General features: G+C 43.6%; 2 protein-coding genes across 5 annotated transcripts in view; both read right to left on the bottom strand.

Moving 5' to 3' along the window:
* Positions 1-2,711, bottom strand: part of LOC108786195 (kinesin-like protein KIF19) — a 31,179-nt gene extending 28,468 nt beyond the window's left edge. The window contains exons 1-2 of the mRNA XM_018555440.1: positions 2,673-2,711; positions 1,434-1,514 (exon numbers count right to left, since the gene is read on the bottom strand). Of these exons, the coding sequence (XP_018410942.1) occupies positions 1,434-1,514; positions 2,673-2,711 (120 nt within the window). The remainder of the gene's footprint in view (positions 1-1,433; positions 1,515-2,672) is intronic.
* The window catches only part of EIF3B (eukaryotic translation initiation factor 3 subunit B), a 31,113-nt gene continuing 13,507 nt past the window's right edge, over positions 2,509-20,114 (bottom strand). Inside the window, exons 11-19 of one of the 4 annotated variants that reach the window (XM_018555460.1) lie at positions 18,857-18,929; positions 17,068-17,190; positions 16,883-16,961; positions 16,588-16,726; positions 14,685-14,810; positions 14,050-14,127; positions 12,151-12,259; positions 11,953-12,065; positions 2,509-2,521 (exon numbers count right to left, since the gene is read on the bottom strand). In XM_018555460.1, coding sequence (XP_018410962.1) covers positions 11,968-12,065; positions 12,151-12,259; positions 14,050-14,127; positions 14,685-14,810; positions 16,588-16,726; positions 16,883-16,961; positions 17,068-17,190; positions 18,857-18,929 — 825 coding nt within the window. In that variant the 3' untranslated portion in view covers positions 2,509-2,521; positions 11,953-11,967. Of the gene's footprint in view, positions 2,522-9,970; positions 10,467-11,952; positions 12,066-12,150; positions 12,260-14,049; positions 14,128-14,684; positions 14,811-16,587; positions 16,727-16,882; positions 16,962-17,067; positions 17,191-18,856; positions 18,930-20,114 lie in introns of those variants that run through there. The other 3 variants (XM_018555457.1, XM_018555456.1, XM_018555458.1) reach the window with 3 other exon arrangements.

The raw sequence follows: 20,114 nt of genomic DNA, 5'->3' as shown, positions 1-20,114 counted from the left end.
GGGGGGGCGAAAAAAATTCTGCCCCGGGCACCCATAACTCTGGTTACGCCACTGCCAGGGCCATGCAGTATTTTGGTCCTTCTGGAAGCAGGTGCTCTCTCTATAGTTGCATAGACACAGTATAACATGCAGGTCATCATTCTCTATGGATGTTACCCATGTATGACTATTTGCTTGGTTACCAACTCCGAGGGTGAACCAACGTACACAGGACAGCAACAAAACTGATTGAACATCAATGACCTTAAGGTTTCCCCTTATAATAAATTTAAAAATCCATTCATTTAAATATTTTATCGTCCTAGCAGCATAACAGCCTGGGAGCACTGCTGCTGCAGGTTTTGTAAAGATATCACAGGGGTAGCTCCTAGTGACACCGGCTGCCACATGATGAGGATAAAAACAAAAGACCATTGCAAAGTGATACAAGCTCTTTCACTGGTATCATCAACTTTCCTCTTAGGAGAAGGGCCACCTTGTTCACACTCCTTCTCTTGGTAGTACACACTGATATCTCTAGGTTTGTCACTGGCCCGGTGCTGGAAAGGTTTTACACTAAGGTGCTGTAAGTGGAAAACTCCTTTAAACTTATACATATTCTATAGATCCTAATAGTTTGTGACCGAGCTGCACACCACTTCCTTGAAGTTAAAATCACCTTCATTTTCCAAGCCCCAAAATGTTAGGCATGTTTCGTGACTTAATGGAGCCTAATCATAGTGATTCAAATTGCTTCTAGTAATAGTATGGAACTACTACTAGTAGTAGTAATGGATGTAGTGTCTGACAAAGGGACTACTACTAGAAGTAGTAACAGGTTTAGTGTCTGACAAAGGGACTACTAGTAGTATTAGTAATAGGTGTAGTGTCTGACAAAGGGACGGCTACTATTACTAGTAATGGGTGTAGTGTCTGACAAAGGGGCTAGTACTAGTATTAGTAATGGGTGTAGTGTCTGACAAAGGGATGGCTACTATTACTAGTAATGGGTGTAGTGTCTGATAAATTTGGTGCCTAACCATAGAGCAAGTGGGAATGGGTGGTGAAGGAAATATGTATACACACATTAATGGACATAGATGAGCACTAAAGAGCAAATCACTCTAACACTTCCTACTTACTTGGAGGTATATTCCCAATCTCGTAACATATAATTGTATTTACTACTAATAGTACTAATGGGTGGAGTGTCTATCAGTTTTGGTGCTTGGAAAATACAGTTGATTTTAATGTCATGGAAGAGGTATGCATCATCATCACAAACTATTCTATGGGGAGGACGGCCCCCGAAGGAGAGCGCACCCATGAACCAGAGAAGAGGATATCGGTGGTCTGTGGAGTAGCTTCCAGTGGTTGTGAGTAGTGAATATTTAAAAAATAGTTTAAATGTTTTACATTATTACTATATAAAAAAAAGAAATCCTGTTACTCACTTGTTCACCAAGTTTATATGTAATACACTGAACACCTCTCTCCGTTTCCACCTGGTTAAATGGACGGATTCGCAAAGCAACCTGTAAGATGTTCAGAAGAAGCAAATACAGTATTACTCAGAATAAAAGATGTCTGCAGGTCTGGATGGTCGTTTCCCACAAAGCCAGCCATACCACATAGGAAACATTCACTGAGCTTCTACAGACACATTTGGGGTCCAGAAAGACCAGCATGCACCAAAGACTTCTGATTAGCTCTAACAGGTCACGTTCAACAATTTTAGGCTCTAGTGTCTTTCTTTCTATGATTACATGTAGAATCATGCCATACAGGACCTTTGTACTTCTTATACGCTGCAATGTTATCCTTGAATAGGCTTTATGGGCTGTAAGGAACCTTATCACATGAACATTTAGTGCATGCTGCATGTTTGTGCAGGTGCATTATTATTATTATACAGGATTTATATAGTGCCAACAGTTTGCGCAGCGCTTTTTGTACATTGTGGTGCTATTTGAAATGAATGGAACTGCAATGCATCAACGTGCACTAATGCAATGCGCATTCTCAATCCAGGCTTCACTACAAAGTTAGTCGCTGACCTGGAACCCGGAAATATAAAATATTGGCAGATTATAAGGGCAGAACTAGTAGCTTCCCAGTGTCCAAAGACTCTAGGGGGCTCATGAAGATTCAGAAGTTGATCAGCAATGTTAACCCTTGTACTGTCCTCAATAATACATTTCTGTTAAGATTATCGTATGATCATACACAATAAGTATGCATACTCCCTGTACCTGGAATCCTCATTTGCATATTCTCTGTCACCTTTGTATGAGCAATTTGCAATGAGTTTACCGCTTCACAAGGTCCAATTCAAAGGCTGTGTTCCAATTCCTGTAGAAATGTTCCACAAGCCCATTGCCGAAGCAAATCACATGCAGTATGTCTGTGTACACTGACCTCTATGGAGGATCACATTAAACTGACAGCGTATGAATTGAAAATAGCCCACGTATGGTAAGGTACAATTGATCCGCCACTGGTGTACAGGATCCACTTTAACTGGTTGCATGGAGGAGAATTCCTGTCCAGTTAAATACATTTTGGTCCAAATCTACTGCATTAAAAAACAAAATATAATCTGGACTGATTTTTTGCTATTTCTATCCTACGACTTTTATTGAACACTGTTTGTCCAGGTAATTAAATACTGCCTGAGGACAAGCATGACTTACTGTGATTTGGTGGTTCTGAAAGTCCTCTTTGATGTTCATTGTCTTCTCAGAATATCCCTCTGCATAGGTCTCCCAGACACAGTGTTGTCAACGTGGGATCAGCATTACGTCTGTTCAGTACTGAGAGTTATGATACAGCATTATTGGTTTATCTTCTACACTGCACACCTGTGCTAAGACACAAAGGAAAAGGTCTATTCCCATGGCGCCATTGCATCAACTCATATGCTGGTACCTGTGTGTATGGAGACACTTAGCATCTGTTCCAAGCATGTGATAAGAGCCTGACGTGCACTCCGTGATCTAGATAAACTGGCTTACTGACAACATTTTTAGATGAATAATCTTTTATATTTAATGGGTACTTTACCTGCCTTTCTTGCCTTAGCAGGTACAGTTGCCGGATCTGACACGATTACATACTTGTGTCTGTACCCACTACTCTCCCCTACACCAGCTGATTTACATAAAAGTTAAATTGAAGAAATTATAATAGTCAGTTTTTTTTATTTCATAAGTTTCAAACTGCCTCATTCAGAGGTGTAGGTGTGTGTGTGTGTGCGTGCGTGTATACTGGAGCTTGAGCTACTGTTGTCTGTAGACAGGCATTTTCCACAAAGCAGGTAAACCTAGCAGACATGAAAAAAAATAGCTCCACTTGCGAGTTAGTCCTAACCATAATGCAGTGGCACTTATTAAGAATGAATGAAACCATGCAAAAATCTGTTATAAGGGGGGCACATACCCTGTTGTCACTGAGGATGAGAGGGCTTCCTGCTGCCCTGAATGTTTCTTGCACCATCCTGCCAGCTTTAGATACTGCTGTCCCACTGCTCTGTTTGCAGGCACTTCCCACCCATATCTGAAGGAAAACACTTCAAATCCTTGCATGCAGATTCTGGATGTGCTTCTGCATCCAACACCCATGTATCCATGTGTTCTCCAACAGGTTAAAGATCTCCCTGTGATGTTAGAGGTGCTTTAAGAAAGTCAGTAATATCCTAATCCTCCCCAGTGATGCTTGAGATCTGGATTGTTGCTTGTTATCATCACCTTCAGTTAATCATAAGACCTAAAGATCATGTGAAACTTGCGATATCACACCAGCAACAAGATCGTTAAAAAAGTGGGGGAAAAAATACCTGCGTCTGTGGTGTAGCTCCTCAGTCATCCAGCCAGGGAGGAAGCAGCACCATGACGTATGTATATCTTTGCCCTATAAAGAGATCTTGTTGGTTGGACTGTTGGAAGCAACAGTTTCCCCCTAACATCTTCCAGGACAGCATCTTGAGATATGGAGGCTCCTCCCGATCCCACAGGAAACACGTCACCAATAACCTTTTAAAAGGCCCGCCTTTCGGCCAGCACCTCAGTCTTGTGTTTCCTCAGGCAACCTGAGGATGCGGGTCACAGGAACGCTTGGGAAGAGCCTCCATATGGCGAATAGCCATGGGGTTGTTTTCTTCCTTGAAATCTTAGGTAACAAGCTTACCTTGGGCCTCCAGCTAGCCCCTCTAGCTTTGCAGCGGGTATGCTGGCTCTCTTTCCTGCTTCAGTGCCCGGCGAGGGCCGAGACCGGGATGGCGTTGCTCCCTCGGCTGAGTCGGGGTGGAGGGTGGCCGCCGGTCAGAGGGGTTCATCTTGTCTCCGCGGCTCTGAAGGTGTATGACAATCCTCCAAAACGTTATCTGAATATTAGGGGTATACTTTCAACTCCCTACAATGTGTCCTACTGGATATGTTTCCATTGGCATTGCTGCGGTGACCCAACTGTCATTTTGTTAACCAATATCACTATCTGTGTGTTTAAAACCCTGATCCCTGACAGATACAGTATTCTGATTTTGTTATACTCAAAAGTGACATTGTTGTCTGCAAGACAGAAAGTACTCTTTAACTGACCCCCAGAGGGCAGTAAGACCCAGCAGAGGTTCAAATCTTTCCCCACTGCTGAAAATAGGAAAAAGTTTTTGGCTTGACATACTATAAAACAGTGGTTCCCAACCTGTGTAACCTCAGGACCCACATTTGTTCTCCGTCAATAAGTCGTGACCCAAGTCGCACTGCACTGGAATGCACAGCATTGCGGTACCGCACGTTCCAGTGCAGGCGATCAAACTGTGGGTGGGAAATGCGTTTGGGGTGCCATTCAAATGAATGGCAATGCAACGCACCTCCCACAACAGAACGCACGGGAGGTGCAATTTCATGGTACAGTGTGTTAATCGCATGGGACTGTGCGATTAACACACTGTACTATTGTGAACGGGCCCTCAAAACCACAGACACACAACCAAAGACACATTCTCTCACACACATACATTTTTTTTCTTGATCTTTAACCCAGTCGACATACCTTACGATAACTGGAGTAGATCCTTAGCCTGGGGTCCAGTGTGGGCTGCAGTGCTGTGACAGAGCTCCATCCATATGCGCATTGCTTGTACAGCTCCCATGCGCACCTTTAGAGGTGCCGCATGGGAGCTGCAGAATGTGACATTCATTTGGCTCAGGCACCACGAGGGAGCTGTAAGCAATGCACATATGGATGGAGCTCAGTTGCGGCCAAACCCCAGGCCCACCCCACCTCAAGCAGACACTCAGCAACGGGCATCATATTTTCAATGGCTGCTAGGTGCGAGAAGTCACATTGCTGCGCTAGGGGAAGGCTGAGGAGTCTCTCACCTAGAAAAGTGGAAGACACACAGTGACCGACTGAACGCGGGGTCACCACCCACCAGTTGGGCAATAAGCTATAAGGAAGAAATCTGTTCCATCGATCAATTGTTCTACATGTGAATTCACGTACTAGGCCGAGTACGTTTGACTTTTCAGAATATTGCACTGTGTAGGCCGCAGCATTCAAGGTCTGCACTTGTATCTTCATCAGACGGGTAATGGGGGTGACAGGAGGTAAAAACAAAGAGTATTTCTCTGGAACTGCAATTCCACTTTACAAGTCATTGGCATGATTCTGGGATGTCCCTCTGTTCATCTTGTTGCGTTTCCAGCCTTCAACACAAAAGCTACATCAATCGGACCAATTTTAATTCATAAATTATGAAAATCCCTTTAAAAAAAACCTAAAATGTCATAAGCCAAAGCCAGGGGTTTAGCTTCTGAACTTGAGATCTAATATGCAAAACGACCATCTATTCCAAAGAGGCAGAGCTTGCACCTTTTCTATCCTTCCAGTAATCTGGGCATAGCATATAAATATATAACATCAAAGTTCTACCGGAACTGTTCTGACAAAAGCCACGGCCTCCGTTCAGGTCAATGGAGTGTCTAATTATGGTCTGTGCTGACCCAGCTCTTCCACCCCTCCCTGCAACCCTATAGGTAGCTGCCAGGTGAGGAATGAAGAACACGTGTCATCCAGTCATCTGGGGTTGCAGACATCACATCTAGGTGACAATGCCCAGCAGCAATCTCAGGGCTTTTGGATGTCTACACACAGGAGACTTATACATGTAAATAACATAAACTACATGCACATATAATCTTATGGGGAGACATTCACCATATTTTTTCCCAGGGAATCACAAATCGAGAAAACTGGTTGGATGACCGGTGAAACGTCTTCAAGAAAAATACCGCAAGTCTAGTCACCTGGACTTATTATTTTTTTGCAGATTTATGGGGAGACTGTTCCTGAAATGAATGCCTACGACAGAGATACGCATGTTTTGTTCATCCATGGGCCTGTGACTGGACAGTGAAAAGAGAAGCACAAACTCATCTCTGCCACTCTTCCTTCTGCCCATCAGCATGCTTCTTTTAGTACATAAGAACTGCTTGGCTCCTTGGGCTGCTTCTTCCTCTCCCAATCTAAGCTCTGCTGTACAGGGGCATTATCAAATTCAAGCGTGTACGCAGCTTCATTAAATAAAATAAATGTCATTATGTATTAATGAACACAGAACTGCATTCATTTGTGAATTGTCTATCTGCCTGAAAATAATCTTTGAACTGAAGTTTTGCTCTTTTGAGAATCAGCACCCAAGATTTCATTTCCCACATGCACCTTATCATGTGGTCCGCACAGAGGTAAATAAAGCCAAGTACACTTAAATATGTAATAAATACCTGCCTGGCTGTGTCTGTGAAGAATTGCACACACAACCTTTAGTTTGTATAAGAGCCGCGTGCACAGGAGGATTTGCAAAGCTTTTCGCAGCTTCATTGAAGATTTGTAAAGCTCCCTTCAGCTTCACTCTGGAGATTGCATTTCTTTTAAGATCTCTGCTCACAAACTGTTACTTTAAACAAGCCGATAGATTCAGCACTGCTAGAAACCAGATTAAAATCTGCTAAACTTGATAGCAGCTGGTTTAACCATTTACCTTCTGTCTGTTGTCATTAAATGGCGAGAGAGAGAGGGCGAGTGTGTGCGAGTGAGTGAGCGAGCGTGCAAAACTTGAACTAATGTTTACAGAGCCGCCGACAGCTGTTACATACAAGCATTTGGGTGTGTATAGAGCCTTGGTTCTCAACTGGTGGGTTGTGACCCAAAAGTGGGTCGCGACCCCTTGCTCAGTGGGTCGCCATATGCCTTCCACTTTTCTAGGTGAGAGCCTACTCAGCCTCCCCCTAGCGCAGAACTGTCCATTCTTACACCAAGCAGCCATTCAAAATATGCTGCCCGGTGCCGAGTGTCGACTTGAGGTGGGGTGGGCTGGGGGTATGGCCATGAGGGAGCTCCATCCATATGTACATTGCTTATACTGTAGCTCCATTGCATGTCCTGTAGAGGTGCCTGGACTGGAGTGACATCACATTCTGGCTCCCAGCTACTCTACGGGCACACATGGGAGCTGTGCAAGCAATGCACATATGAATGGAGCTCCAGCACAGCAGCCCACACTGCCGTGCGTTCCATTGCGATACGACTTGGGTCTCAACTTAATGACAGAGGACAAATGTGGGTCCTGAGGTTACACAGGTTGAGAACCACTGGTATAGAGCATCTGATTGCTTGTATGGTGCGGGAAGTGTGCACCACCCCTTAAGCAGCCGGCTGACCATGGAATTGTGGTGATTTCCTTCCGATCCAGCAACTCACCATGCCAGTCCAAGCACGGCGTCCATCTGTGCCTGGATCGTATGAAGATCAGCACACTTCCAGCGGCTGATCTCCCGTCCGATCACTTCTGCTTTCATCCTGTCAAGAAGCATCGATAGGTGACATTAGGGGTCCAATAGACCCCTCATGTATCTATAAACAGGACCCAACCCATCCTCTTCGCCATCACATAGTCCTAGAATTATTGCTAGCTTTACTATCAATCATTGTTAACACTAAACTGATGAGAGGCAAAAGCTTTTAAAGCATCGCCTATGGCCAATTTTGGGTGTTTTTTTTTGTGTTTTTTTTCAGATGCACACAATTTTATTTGTATCCATTTACTAGACATGGCCCCGTCTTTTATATCTTACCAGAATAACGTGAAAAAAAAAAAGTTTCATAACGTAGGTGAAAGGGCTTTTTTTTCAAAACTTTTGGTACTATTTTTCCTTCTTATAGTAAAAAATAAAAACCCCAGTGGTGATTAAATACAGCCAAAAGAAAGCTCGATCTGTCCCCAGAAAAATGGTATAAAATTAATTTCGCTATGGTGTCGCATGACTAAATAAACGCCAAAGTACCGCAGCGCTGAATACTGAAAAATGGCCTGGACAAGAAGCGGGTTTACCACCCCACTCTCCCTAGTGGTTAAACAGACTATAAATAATAATTTAATACCGCTATAGTGTGTAAGAATACACATCAAGCGATATGGTTGATAACCTATAGGCATACATAGAAAAATACCACCTCTGTAGAGAATAGTGAGGTAGAGAGACAAGTTATGTTCCAACCAGGATGAGATCATTTATCAGGCAAATGGATTACTTATGCTGATTTACAGCTACAGTGGGTCACATGGCTTTAGATTGCTTATGCCAATTTACAGCTACAGTGGGTCACATGGCTACAGTGGGTCACATGGCTTTAGATTGCTTATGCCGATTTACAGCTACAGTGGATCACATGGCTTTAGATTGCTTATGCCGATTTACAGCTACAGTGGATCACATGGCTTTACCTTTTTTTTTTCATCCCGTCAATTTCCGTACGACTGCCCCGTCAATCACACACCAATGTGGATTTCAATTATCGTTCGTTGGCAATATTAACTGACTGAATTTCGACAGGACGAACTTTCGTTTGCGCATGTGCAGTGTTAATGTTGCAATTTTTTCATATGAAAACGCCACTAAGCCATCGATTTTCATACTATTCGAAAAACATTTTGTAGCCTGACCCATCGAGGAAATTCGCCCAGTTGTACAATAATTCTGATTGTTCACTTCCCATCAACTGGCAGATCACACAAAAAATAACATCAAACGATAATCTATAGGTGTTTGGCCAGCTTAAGGGACTCAAAGCCAGACAGACGACTAGCATCCTAACAAGGTGATCAGCAAAGGCAGCCAACATATTTGTCAGGAAGGCTTTCTTTTAACCCTTTTGCTGCCAGGGTGTTTTGTTTCTGCACATGTTATAATGCACATTTTAATTACTGAAATTACTCAACCCTCCCAAGGGTTATATATTTCCTGAAAGCACAGAGCCTGTAAAATAAAATGGAGGCAGCTACAAATTGTTATGTCGCATGATATTAGCGCAACTCTATCAATTTATAAATTTCAGTAAAAAATATGCACAAGTTAATTTTGGTGCACATGCACATTATAATACCCTTTTTTATCAAATATAAAAGATGGGATTATGCCAAGTAAATATATACCCAACATGCCAAGCTTAAAAATTGCATGCACCATTGAAACAGCGACAATAACCCAAATTGTCCATAGGCAACTACAGTCCACTGTAGTGCCGGTACAGCACACTAAAAGGTATAGCAAGTCCAAGTATATTGCTGTATCTCATTTGCCAGTAAGAACAGCCAACTGTCCTCTCAGAAGCCTGTACAGGCCATTCGTTTAGGGTTATCCATGAAAACTGAGCTGCCCCCAGATCACTTCAATGGGCCAGTAAACTGGTCCCCCGCCCAACAGTCGGCTTCACAAGTAAACAGAGTCCCAGCAGCTATAGCTATATAGCTGCCAGAAGTGTTTACAGGGGCTCGCAGCCAGCACCGTGAGGGATACACAGTGAAAGGGTTAACACAACCCAGTGTTGGAATCTCAAAGTTGGAAGGTGATTTAGTCCACTTGAATCTACCAATAGCTGAAACAAGAGGATTGAATAAAGAGCTCTTTAGTGTAAGAAGACAAAAGCACACAAGTATTTTAAATATAGGTTTACTTTAAATTCCATCTTTAATCCTGCAAAATCGCAATCTGAATGGAGGAGGGTACAGTCCACTGTAGTGCCGGTTCAGCACACTAAAAGGTGTAGCAAGTCCAAGTATATTGTTGTATCTTATTTGCCAGTAAGAACAGCTAACTGTCCTCTCAGTAGGGAAGTAGAAAAGGCTCTTGGCAAGCTGAACCAACGTGCATCGAGCGTCAGGAAGCAGAGTCATGGCGAAACAAAGTGACTCTGAGTACCAGCAGCAGTTTCCTTCGCTTGATGGATCCAGTGGTGGTACAGAGTATTCAATCTAAAAGTAGCGCTCTTTAAAAAGATCCTCCAGAGAAGATTTAAAAGGCACAACTTCGGAAAGGAATGATGTAATGTCCATTCAAGGTCGCGGGAGAAGGACTAAGACAGACCCTTGGAGTTGTGTGTTTTGGTGGAGAACAATTGCTGATGTCAGGAAGGAGAACGCTGCATGAAGAAAAAAGGAGAACATTTAAAATGGAACAGCGGCAGGTTTCTTCCGGACTAAAAAAATATATATTTATTACAGGTATTTATATAGCGATGACAATTTACACAGCACTTTACATAGTTGCACATTCACATCAGTTTCTGCCCTCAAGGAAGTCCCATTCATGAAGCCAGGCGGCGTGTAATGACTCGCCATCTGGCTTCCCGATTAGCCGTGCAGGGTGTAATGGCTCGCCACCAGGCTTCCGGATTAACAGGGTAGTCGTCCCCATGCTTCGTCACTAGGCGACGAGAAAGCATGGAGCCAGCTTTCTGGCCAATCAGGAAGCCGGACGCTGTGTAATGACGCGGCGCCCAGCTACCTGATTGCCCGCCAAGCCGGCTCCATGCTCCCTCGTAATACCGGAAGTATCGGGCTAGGCATTGGAGCATTCGGGCGAGTGTGAGTACTCGCCCAAATACTTGGCATCGGCACCGATACTAGTATTTGTGCATCCCTAATACATACATATGAGGGCCAATTTAGAGAGGAGCCAATTACCTACCAGCATGCCTTTGTAGTGTGAGAGGAAACCGGAGTACCCAGGGGAAACCCACGCAACCACAGTGAGAACATGCAAACTGCATCCAGATAGTGACCTGGCCAGGATTCGAACCAGGGACCCCTGTTGGAAGCTAAAATAATTGACATCTATGATACATCTTTGATGGAAAGGTTCCTTAATATCGTGAGCTGCCCGTGACTGTTTGATATGCGAATGAAGACCATCATAGGGTTCTTGGGGCTGGACAGTGATCAAAAGAGATCTGCTGGACTGTCATGTCCTGGGGCAAGCCCGACCCCAGTGCTACAATGCAGAAGCGATGATCACTACGCTGTACTGGCCTAAACTTAAGCTAAACTAGGCTGGAAATGAATGGCTAGATAGATATTAAAGTGCACACACAAACACAGATGTGCTTTAAGAACTGGCTGTATTCATTTTTTTTCCTTTAGATCCTTTAAATATAGTGGCTGCATTATTTCTCTTTTCCCCCTCAATATTTTTTCCTGGTCAATCTGACATTAACATGCTTTCTGTCCCACAGTGAAAATGATCACTTTTCACTGTTGGTACTGTATGTGTGGAAAAGCAGCGTTGTCAACCTACTATTCGGACTAGAGAACACCTCCTCCTCATCTCCATTAGAAAGAGGGAAGTGTTCTGTAAACAGAGAGAACTGAGAACTATGCAAACAGAAAGCAGTCGACAGGCACAACATTTTCAGCTTTGCCTTCGCTTACAGAAATGGTGAAGAGTGTATGACCAGGGTTATTTATTGTTTGGCTTTGCTGACATTTTGGTAATCTTCCTCTCCTTGGCTTCCAGTAAGGTGATTTTCTTGAGTCCTTTGATGGAGTCCCTGCTCTATTACCGCCTGTGATTTATAACGAGAGCTTCTTAATTCCCGGGTGAGAGGGGGGGGGGGGGAAAAAAAAAAAAAAAAACTTACTGTAACTCTAATGGATTACTCTTCCAATGGAATAATTTCTTCAGTGACAAAGAATTCAATGACTTCCTCCTCCCAGTCTTCAATATTGCTGTCCAGCTCATCTGTATCCACACCTAATAGACACAAGAAATAGAAGGAAACATAATGAGATGCACATGTCTGTTAGCCCATTATAATGAGATATGATTATATACAAACCTCCTCTGAGCTCCAGACGGGCATCTTTCTGCTCCAAGTACATCTTCTGTGCCTGCTCACGGTATTTCTTGTATTCTTCCATCATGGTCCTTCTGCGTTCAACCAATTCCTTTCAAATGGAAAAAAAGTTTCAAAGCGGTGTCCATAAAACTAAAATTTTCAGACAGGTGGCATGTGCAAAACCAACAACGTGCCCAATTGATCAGCAGCGTTCATATTTGATCAGTTACTCTAAAGCCTTGGTTCTCAACTGGTGGGTCGTGACCCAAAAGTGGGTCACGACCCCATGTTCAGTGGGTCACTGCATGACTTCCACTTTTCTAGGTGAGAGGCTCCACAGCCCCCCCCCTAGCGCAGCACTGTCAGTTCACAAACCGAGCAGCCATTCAAAATATGCTGCCCGGCACTAAGTGCTGACTTGGGGTGGGCTGGGGGTATGGACGTGAGGGAGCTCCATCCATAGCTGCATTGCTTACAGCTCCCTCATGTGTCCCGTAGAGGTGCCTGGACTGGAGTGACATCACATTCTAACTCCAGACACCTCTACAGGCACGCATGGGAGCTATACAAGCAATGCACATATGAATGGAGCTCCCTCACAGCACAGCAGCCCACACTGCCGTGCATTCTATAGCAGTGCAGCTTAGGTCACGACTTAATGACCAAGGACAAATGTGGGTCCTGAGGTTACACAGGTTGAGAACCACTGCTCTAAAGCATCACAGCCAAACCTGCAACCAAGTGTAAATTGCAAGGTGCCTGGAATCTGCAGATTAAAGTCACCACACATGGATAGCTGGGCCACAACAATGTAAATCTACGTTTACCATCCGATATAGCTGGGATGTCACACAAGTCCACCCAACTAGCTGACACACCAGACTGTCTTGACAGCTCCAGTCTGAACCAATGATTGGGAAGTATTAACAGGACAAAATGGAAAAACAGATACTGCTACTGGGTTGTTGCCCGCTTGATGCGTTAACATACATGCAAGAACACACCAGAGGAGGATCTTACCAGTGGCAAGACCAGAGTGATCTTTTAAAAAGTCTAGTGGGGACATCCACTTTCCAGTAGCTGAGACATCATGCTGCACTTGATTAAACTGATCCTGTGACTGTATAGCGGTCTACAGTGGTTGGCATAAAAAAAAAAATGAATGCCAAGAAATGACCAGATGCAAATGAACATCTAGTGTGAGGAGTGCTGCTCCTTGCTGTAGAGAATCAAACCATGGATTTAGTTTCTGGATACACTGGAATCTGAAGGCCGCTGACCTCATTGCTGGTTATCCAGTGTTATTGGAAGAGTATTCTGTGAAAAGCCACTTGCTGCATTCTAGAGATTTAGGGATGTGTAAATCCAATATTGGTTGGACTTAAAAGTAAGCATGGTGCGATTTAAACATTTTTGGGAAAGTAGACTATACTTTTGCATATTCTATGCAAGATCTTTACCACTGCTTCCTATGTAGAAGTATTATTTTATAAGATCCCTTTAAAACTTTTAAAACTCCAGTGCTGAATAAAATACTGCTTTCAGCGACACTAAAATTCATGACCCTTCAGTGCCCTCCATAAGGCTACTGCGATTTCAAGGCAGGGAGTTCCCCTCTGGTCAATATGCAGTGCATGGTCTTTCTATGCCCTCCATCCTATAGGCAAGGCCTATATCTAGGTATCTCCTGTGCATCTCTATTTGACATTAGGAAATTCTGCACCTTCACTGCCCAGTAGGGATTAACTTTTCTTTTTTTACAGCTACATTATACAAACACCTAGTATCCCAACATCACAGAACTGATACCTGAAAATAAATCCTCAAGTTATTTTATATAGTTACAGGGTAATCATAATCAAAATGCAGGAAGGTTGAGACCCATTTGCAATATTTTACCTTTGATGCTTTAGATTGACTCAAGCGATCTTTCTGTTCAAATATTTTTGAGTACTTCTTCAAATCCTTCTTGATTATCTGTGGGGGGGGGGACAACAAGAAGTCACTTTAAAAGTCAAACACATTGTACTTCAGGCTCGTCACAAATGTAAGCTAAGAAATATTTCTAGAGCTAGTTCCTCGTGTACTGATATTTCCACCTTTGCCATGTCCAAGACCTGTTATCATACCACTAATAATTCATAGTGGAGTCTTTTTGGGCTACATAAGAGTGAAGAGGCTTTATGATCATACAGCCTTAGATTTTTTTTTCTCATATGGCACCACTATGTCTTGGTTTATTATTGACGTTTACCTCTTTACCCCTTGACAGTAGATTGCAGAGGGAATCAATTTATTCATGCAGAATTCAGATAATGCTGCTTTGGTCTGGTGGTAACGGTCAAATCACAATGGAAATCTGTGTGTTCAGTTCCTAGACCCTTTACTGTTGCAGGCAACAGGCAGCAAAGAAACCATACGTTCCTTTTAAATAATTCAATGGCGTTCTTTTCTATTAGCGCAATACTTTTAAAAGCCAAGTATCGCCACACACCATGCACGATTTGTGGTACACACCCACAGTATTTACGTACCTTGATCTGATCTGCAGTCAGCAGAGTTGGGGGTCTTGGTCTCCACAAGAGCTGACAGAATCTATCTTTGTTGTTCTTCTGGAGAAGACGACCTTGGAATGTCCACATCCAGTACGCATTATCCACCTACAAAACAAAAAATTGTGTTCAAACATGACTGGAATAAAATAAACCCAAATCTTTTCCTGTTGGGTGAGACTCAGATGTAAACATTTCACCATGAGCAAGCATCTTATAGAGCCGTGGTTCTCAACCCCGTGTTCAGTGGGTGGCCGCGTGCATTCCACCACACTAGGCGATAGCATCCTCAGCCTCCCCCTAGCACAGCACTGTCAGTTCTGGCTCCAGGCAGCCATTGCCTTCTGGTGCCGAATGTCACTTTGAGGTGGGTGGGCTAGGTGTATAGCTGCAAGGAAGCTGAATCTATACCTGCATTGCTTATAGCTCCCTCGGTGCCCTGTGCCCCCCGAGTGACATCACATTCTGGCTCCTGGCACCTCTACTAGGGAGCTGTACAAGCACAGCATATATGGATGGAGCTCAGTCACAGCACAGCAGCACAAACTGGACCCCAGTTCTGATAAGGAAGGGAGACTGGGTAGATCTTTAAATCAAATTTATATATACATATACACACACGCAGAGTGTGTACGTGTGTGAGAATGTCAGTGTGTGCGAGACTGCGTGCGTCTGTCAGTGTTTGAGGGCCCATTCACACTAGTACAGTGCGTTAATTGCACAGTTCTGCGAGATTAACGTACTGTACCACGCAATCGCACCTACTATAGGTCCTGGTGCAGGAGAAGCGTTGCGATTCAAATCGAATGGTACCTCAAACACATCTCCTGCCCACAGTTCAATCAAACCGCACCATAACACGATGTACCTCAATGCCGTGTATTTCAGTGTAGTGTAACTTAGGGCCCACATTTGTCCTTGGTCATTAAGTGGCGACCCAAGGTTACACAGGTAGAGAACCACTGTTACAGAGCATGCTTTGTTTTACAGCACACAATATTCTAAAAGCAAAAAGATTCAAAAGATGTGCAATGTTCTAGGATTTGTTTTCATTAATGAAATATCATTTGCATTTTAGATGGCTGATGCTCAACCCACACCACTAAACCGAGTATATCTTATACAAACACGTTACTTGTGCAGCAGATATCTGTAGGTTCCCAGTTTTAGGAGGAGGAGAGAGAAACTTACATTTTAAAATTGATGTTCGGTGTAATCTTACTCGCCCAAATGCTCCGATACCTCCCTCTGACTGGCAGTGCTGAGGGAGCATGGAGCCAGCTTCCTTTCCAATCAGGGAAGCTGAGGCTGGGTTGCGGATTGTGACCTACCTCCCAGCTTCCGAATTAGTCAGGAAGCCAGACTGCCAACCAACAGGTAGAGCCAGCTTCCTAGCCAATCGGTAAGCCGGGAGTGAAGCCAGCTTCACTTGTTGCTAGGCAGCCTAGCTTCCTGACCAATCAGGAAGCCAAACGGCACTTCATGACCCGCCCCGCCCTGCTTCCTGATTGGTCAGGAAGCCAGGCAGCCTAGGCCAATAAAGCTGCTCTTTCGAGAGAACAACGGCTTCCCAGGCAGATCATAACCCACTGCCCGGCTTCCTGATATTCGGGGCACATGGCATCGGTACTCGATACAGAACATTATCGGTGCATCCCTAATAGACATCTGGTCACATGATGACTCGAGACGAATACATAGAAAACAGATTCACACAAATACTGGTTTAGTTTAGGAGCGGACGGCTTGTTGCATATGTCGGCCCAAAACTTACTGAAGTTAAATTTGCTTTTACCAGGTCTGGTTCCTCTTGATAAAGCTACCGTCCGGTCACCTTGTTCAAACAAAGCCGAAACATACTAAAACAAACAGAAATACTTCTTACTTTGTGGCTCCACCAGGACACAGATGTGACAAGATAACGGCCTGTTGGATCCCATTCCACATCAGAGGCTGTGTAATGCTCAGCGATGTTCATGATGGTGCAGTCTGAGGTGTCAACAAAGGCCAGGGCACCATTCATGCTGAAAGGAAAGATGTAGGATTATGTATACCTCAAACTGCTGTCATATTGCTACTGTAAATCCATGATGAACCAATGAAACGGCTGCACTAGATTAAAATGGAGGGGTAGGATTAGAGCAAAGCTGAGGGAAAAAAATAATATATCTTGTACACACCTTCTCAATCCTGCCAAGACCAAGAACTGTCCCTGTGGACTCCAGAAGATTGTGTTGGCTTGTTGTTTGTCATACATTTCTAAAAGCCAGATATAAAACCGTGTCAAAATAGATCACAAAACGCACAGATATGTATGACTGCCTATTTAGCAACACCCAAAGATTGAGGACAAAGCCAAACTTACTTAGAAGGTCAATTTTGCCATTGTTCTTGACGTGATAGAAAGATACTGATATCCGGGGGACTTCTCCATGGAGCACAGCAAACTTGCTTCCATTGGGTTCCCAGGCAAAAGCAATGATGCCATCTACAAAAAATATAACAGGAATCTTGGTTTAAAGGAGAATGTTACTCAATTTCTTTTAAACAACAAAAGGCACCTTTAGAAATGTTTAGTAATGACAATCTACAGATACTTCTAGATAATTGCCGGCTTTGTATTCTTTGCATATCTTATTTTTCTTCCCCAGCATATAACGAAGGGCAGGTTTCTAGATCTCACTTTACTTCCTGGAACTCTGGCACATGTGACTAGGACTTGTGACCATGCACCTCATCTCAGGGGAGGAAAATGCCTTTCCCTGAGATCTTGTGATGAGATTCCCCAGCAATGCTCTGCTAATGTAACCTTCCCAGGATGCAACGCTTGGGCACATTATTATTATTATTATACAGGATTTATATAGCGCCAATAGTTTGCACAGCGCTTTACAATATAAGGAAGACATTACAGTCACAATACAATTCAAGACAAGATGGTAAGGAGGGCCCTGCCCCTGAGGGCTTACAATCTAAAAAATTACATCGAGGACAAGTAGATAAACTACTCGTAAGTAAATGAAAACCATGTTTAACTAATGAATGTAAGAGGATTTCATATCAGCAGGCAGAGCTGCATGCTGATGTCATTTTTAGTGAAAGGGGATAGAGGTCCATTTTAACCCCTTCGTGAATCATGGGTGCAAAAAATGAAAAAAAGGCCTCAGTCATGAAGGGGTTAAAGGATCTCAATGCTTATCAGCCTGGGCATGACAAAAATCAAAAGCTGGCATCTAGCCATTAGGGGTAATTTCTTCCTAGGTCAATGTATGTGTAGCTGTCCTGGTTCATGTAACCCCCCCCCCCCCCCCCCCCCCTCCTGTGTCTACATCCACCTTTTTTATTTACCCCCCCCCCCCCCCCCAAGTACTCTGTATGTATACACCATCACTAAACAGGTACACAGAGTGCAGTTATGTGATGATGCCTTTTAGGTATTGAAAATAAAAAAAGGAGGAAGAAGGGGGGAGGGGTATGCTAAGGCTAAGTACAAATAAAAGTACACATTGGGCTCGATTTAGAACAGATTGGCCCAGTGGCTCCACCTAGTGTTTTTAATGCCGTGCAAACAGGGTTCACCAAGCTATACGCTGAGTGAACCTGTCCTTAGTCAACACCCTAATAACCAGGCTGCTGTGTATCATGTGTACTGGAAGGGCTAGTGACCTGATGGGGCCCAGTATGGGAGTAATGGATGAACCCTATCAGCAGCCCTGCCCTTTATGGGCACCTACCCAGGTATAGATTTATTACTACACATGCAAATGATCAGTTACTAGCTTTAAAAGAATAAACAGTAAATTCTACATAGGAAAAAGCTACACACACCAAGCACAATCTAGTATTTCACATTCACGTCAAGTATGAACCTGCCCAATCAGTAATCTCACACCCAGGTTAACCTATTTACTGAGATTTTGTTTCCTTAACTGAAGACTTGCCAGGATTTCCAGAAAGAATAAAATACATTTTCTTGCTTTCTAATTGTACATCATTAGAGGGAACTATAAAAGGGAACTATAACGGATACCCACAGAATACCAACCATCAGAACATAAAATTAGTGAACACTGATGATAGGAGCTTACAACATGGATAATGAATATAGACCGCCAAGGTAATGTTTTGTCACCCAATAAAAAAATCCAATTTACCTTTCATTTCAACCACATCAACTGGGACTTGCTTCTCTCGCATTCTGAAGATCTCAAAATTGGTCACCACACCCTGCAGGCAGCAAGAGAACACCGATATAAATTAATACAATACATTCAGACTTATTAGAACAATAAACATTTGAGGGGAAAAAAGGGGAAGAGCATTAAACTGCATCTAAACCCAAGAACACAACAATGTAATATATTCCAGCTGACCGGTCAGCCGAACACTTCCAGTAATGGAGTGATCATGCTCACTCACGTATTTTATCTATGGAGGAGCAGCACTGTCAGCCTATTGCAGAACTACAGAAAACCTCATTTCGCCACACCATAGATGGGAGGGGGCATTTTGTAGTCCACAGTGACATGGCAACAAGGCTAACTGAACAGTGTAGCACAGGAATTTATCTGTTTGGGTCCACTGATAATCTTTGCTCATATCGGACAGATAACAAAAAGCTTTCAATGGTATAACAGATTGAAAGAGAGCACATGAGAAGTTAAACGCCAGGGTTTACAGTTTCATTTTCAACCACAAACTATTAAGCAGAGAGGTCCCCAAACCCTCCTCCATTGAAAGCATGGTCTACACCAGGGGTTGCCAAACTCCGGTCCTCCAGCTGTGGTGGAACTACAAATCCCATGAGGCATTGCAAGATTCTCACAGCCACAGACATGACTCCTGGAGAGAAATGCATCACAGGATTTATAGTTTCACCACAGCTGGGGGGCCGGAGTTTGGTTACCCCTGTTCTACACTGACGTCTGCCAAAAATCCAATAACAGCTATATGCAGTTTGGAGGACATTGCCTCTATAGCATTAGGCTGTATATGTGCCGTAAACCAGCAATTTTGGATGTACAATTGGATCTGAGGCCAAAAGAAATGAATTGAACAGATCCACCCACCATCCTCAGATAATAAATTTATGCAGCAAAATGTGAAGGTACCTTGTTTTATAAAGGCTCTAATGTAGAGGAAGGCCCGGAATTACAAAAGGAACCTTTGCAGCGGAGCTAATCCCCCCCCCCCAGCACTGAAAGGGATTAAATGCTAGTTTTGGTCTCGGGATGAAATCAAAATATAGGCACCTTAGTCTCAGTCCTGCCTGGCTCCTAGACTGGTCCCCTCAGCCTCTTCTCCCTTAGGTTCCGACTGTGTAAGGACCAAAGACATCACGTCTAATGCAGGTTGATTGACTTGCAAAAGATGCGAGGATGCCAAGGGGGAGAGAGGCGAGTGCTGACTGCT

This window comes from Nanorana parkeri, unplaced genomic scaffold, assembly GCF_000935625.1.
Source record: "Nanorana parkeri isolate BGI_ZX_2015 unplaced genomic scaffold, ASM93562v1 scaffold197, whole genome shotgun sequence".
NCBI classification, from domain to species: Eukaryota; Metazoa; Chordata; class Amphibia; order Anura; family Dicroglossidae; genus Nanorana; species Nanorana parkeri.
This window is presented reverse-complemented; position numbering and strand designations above follow the sequence as displayed.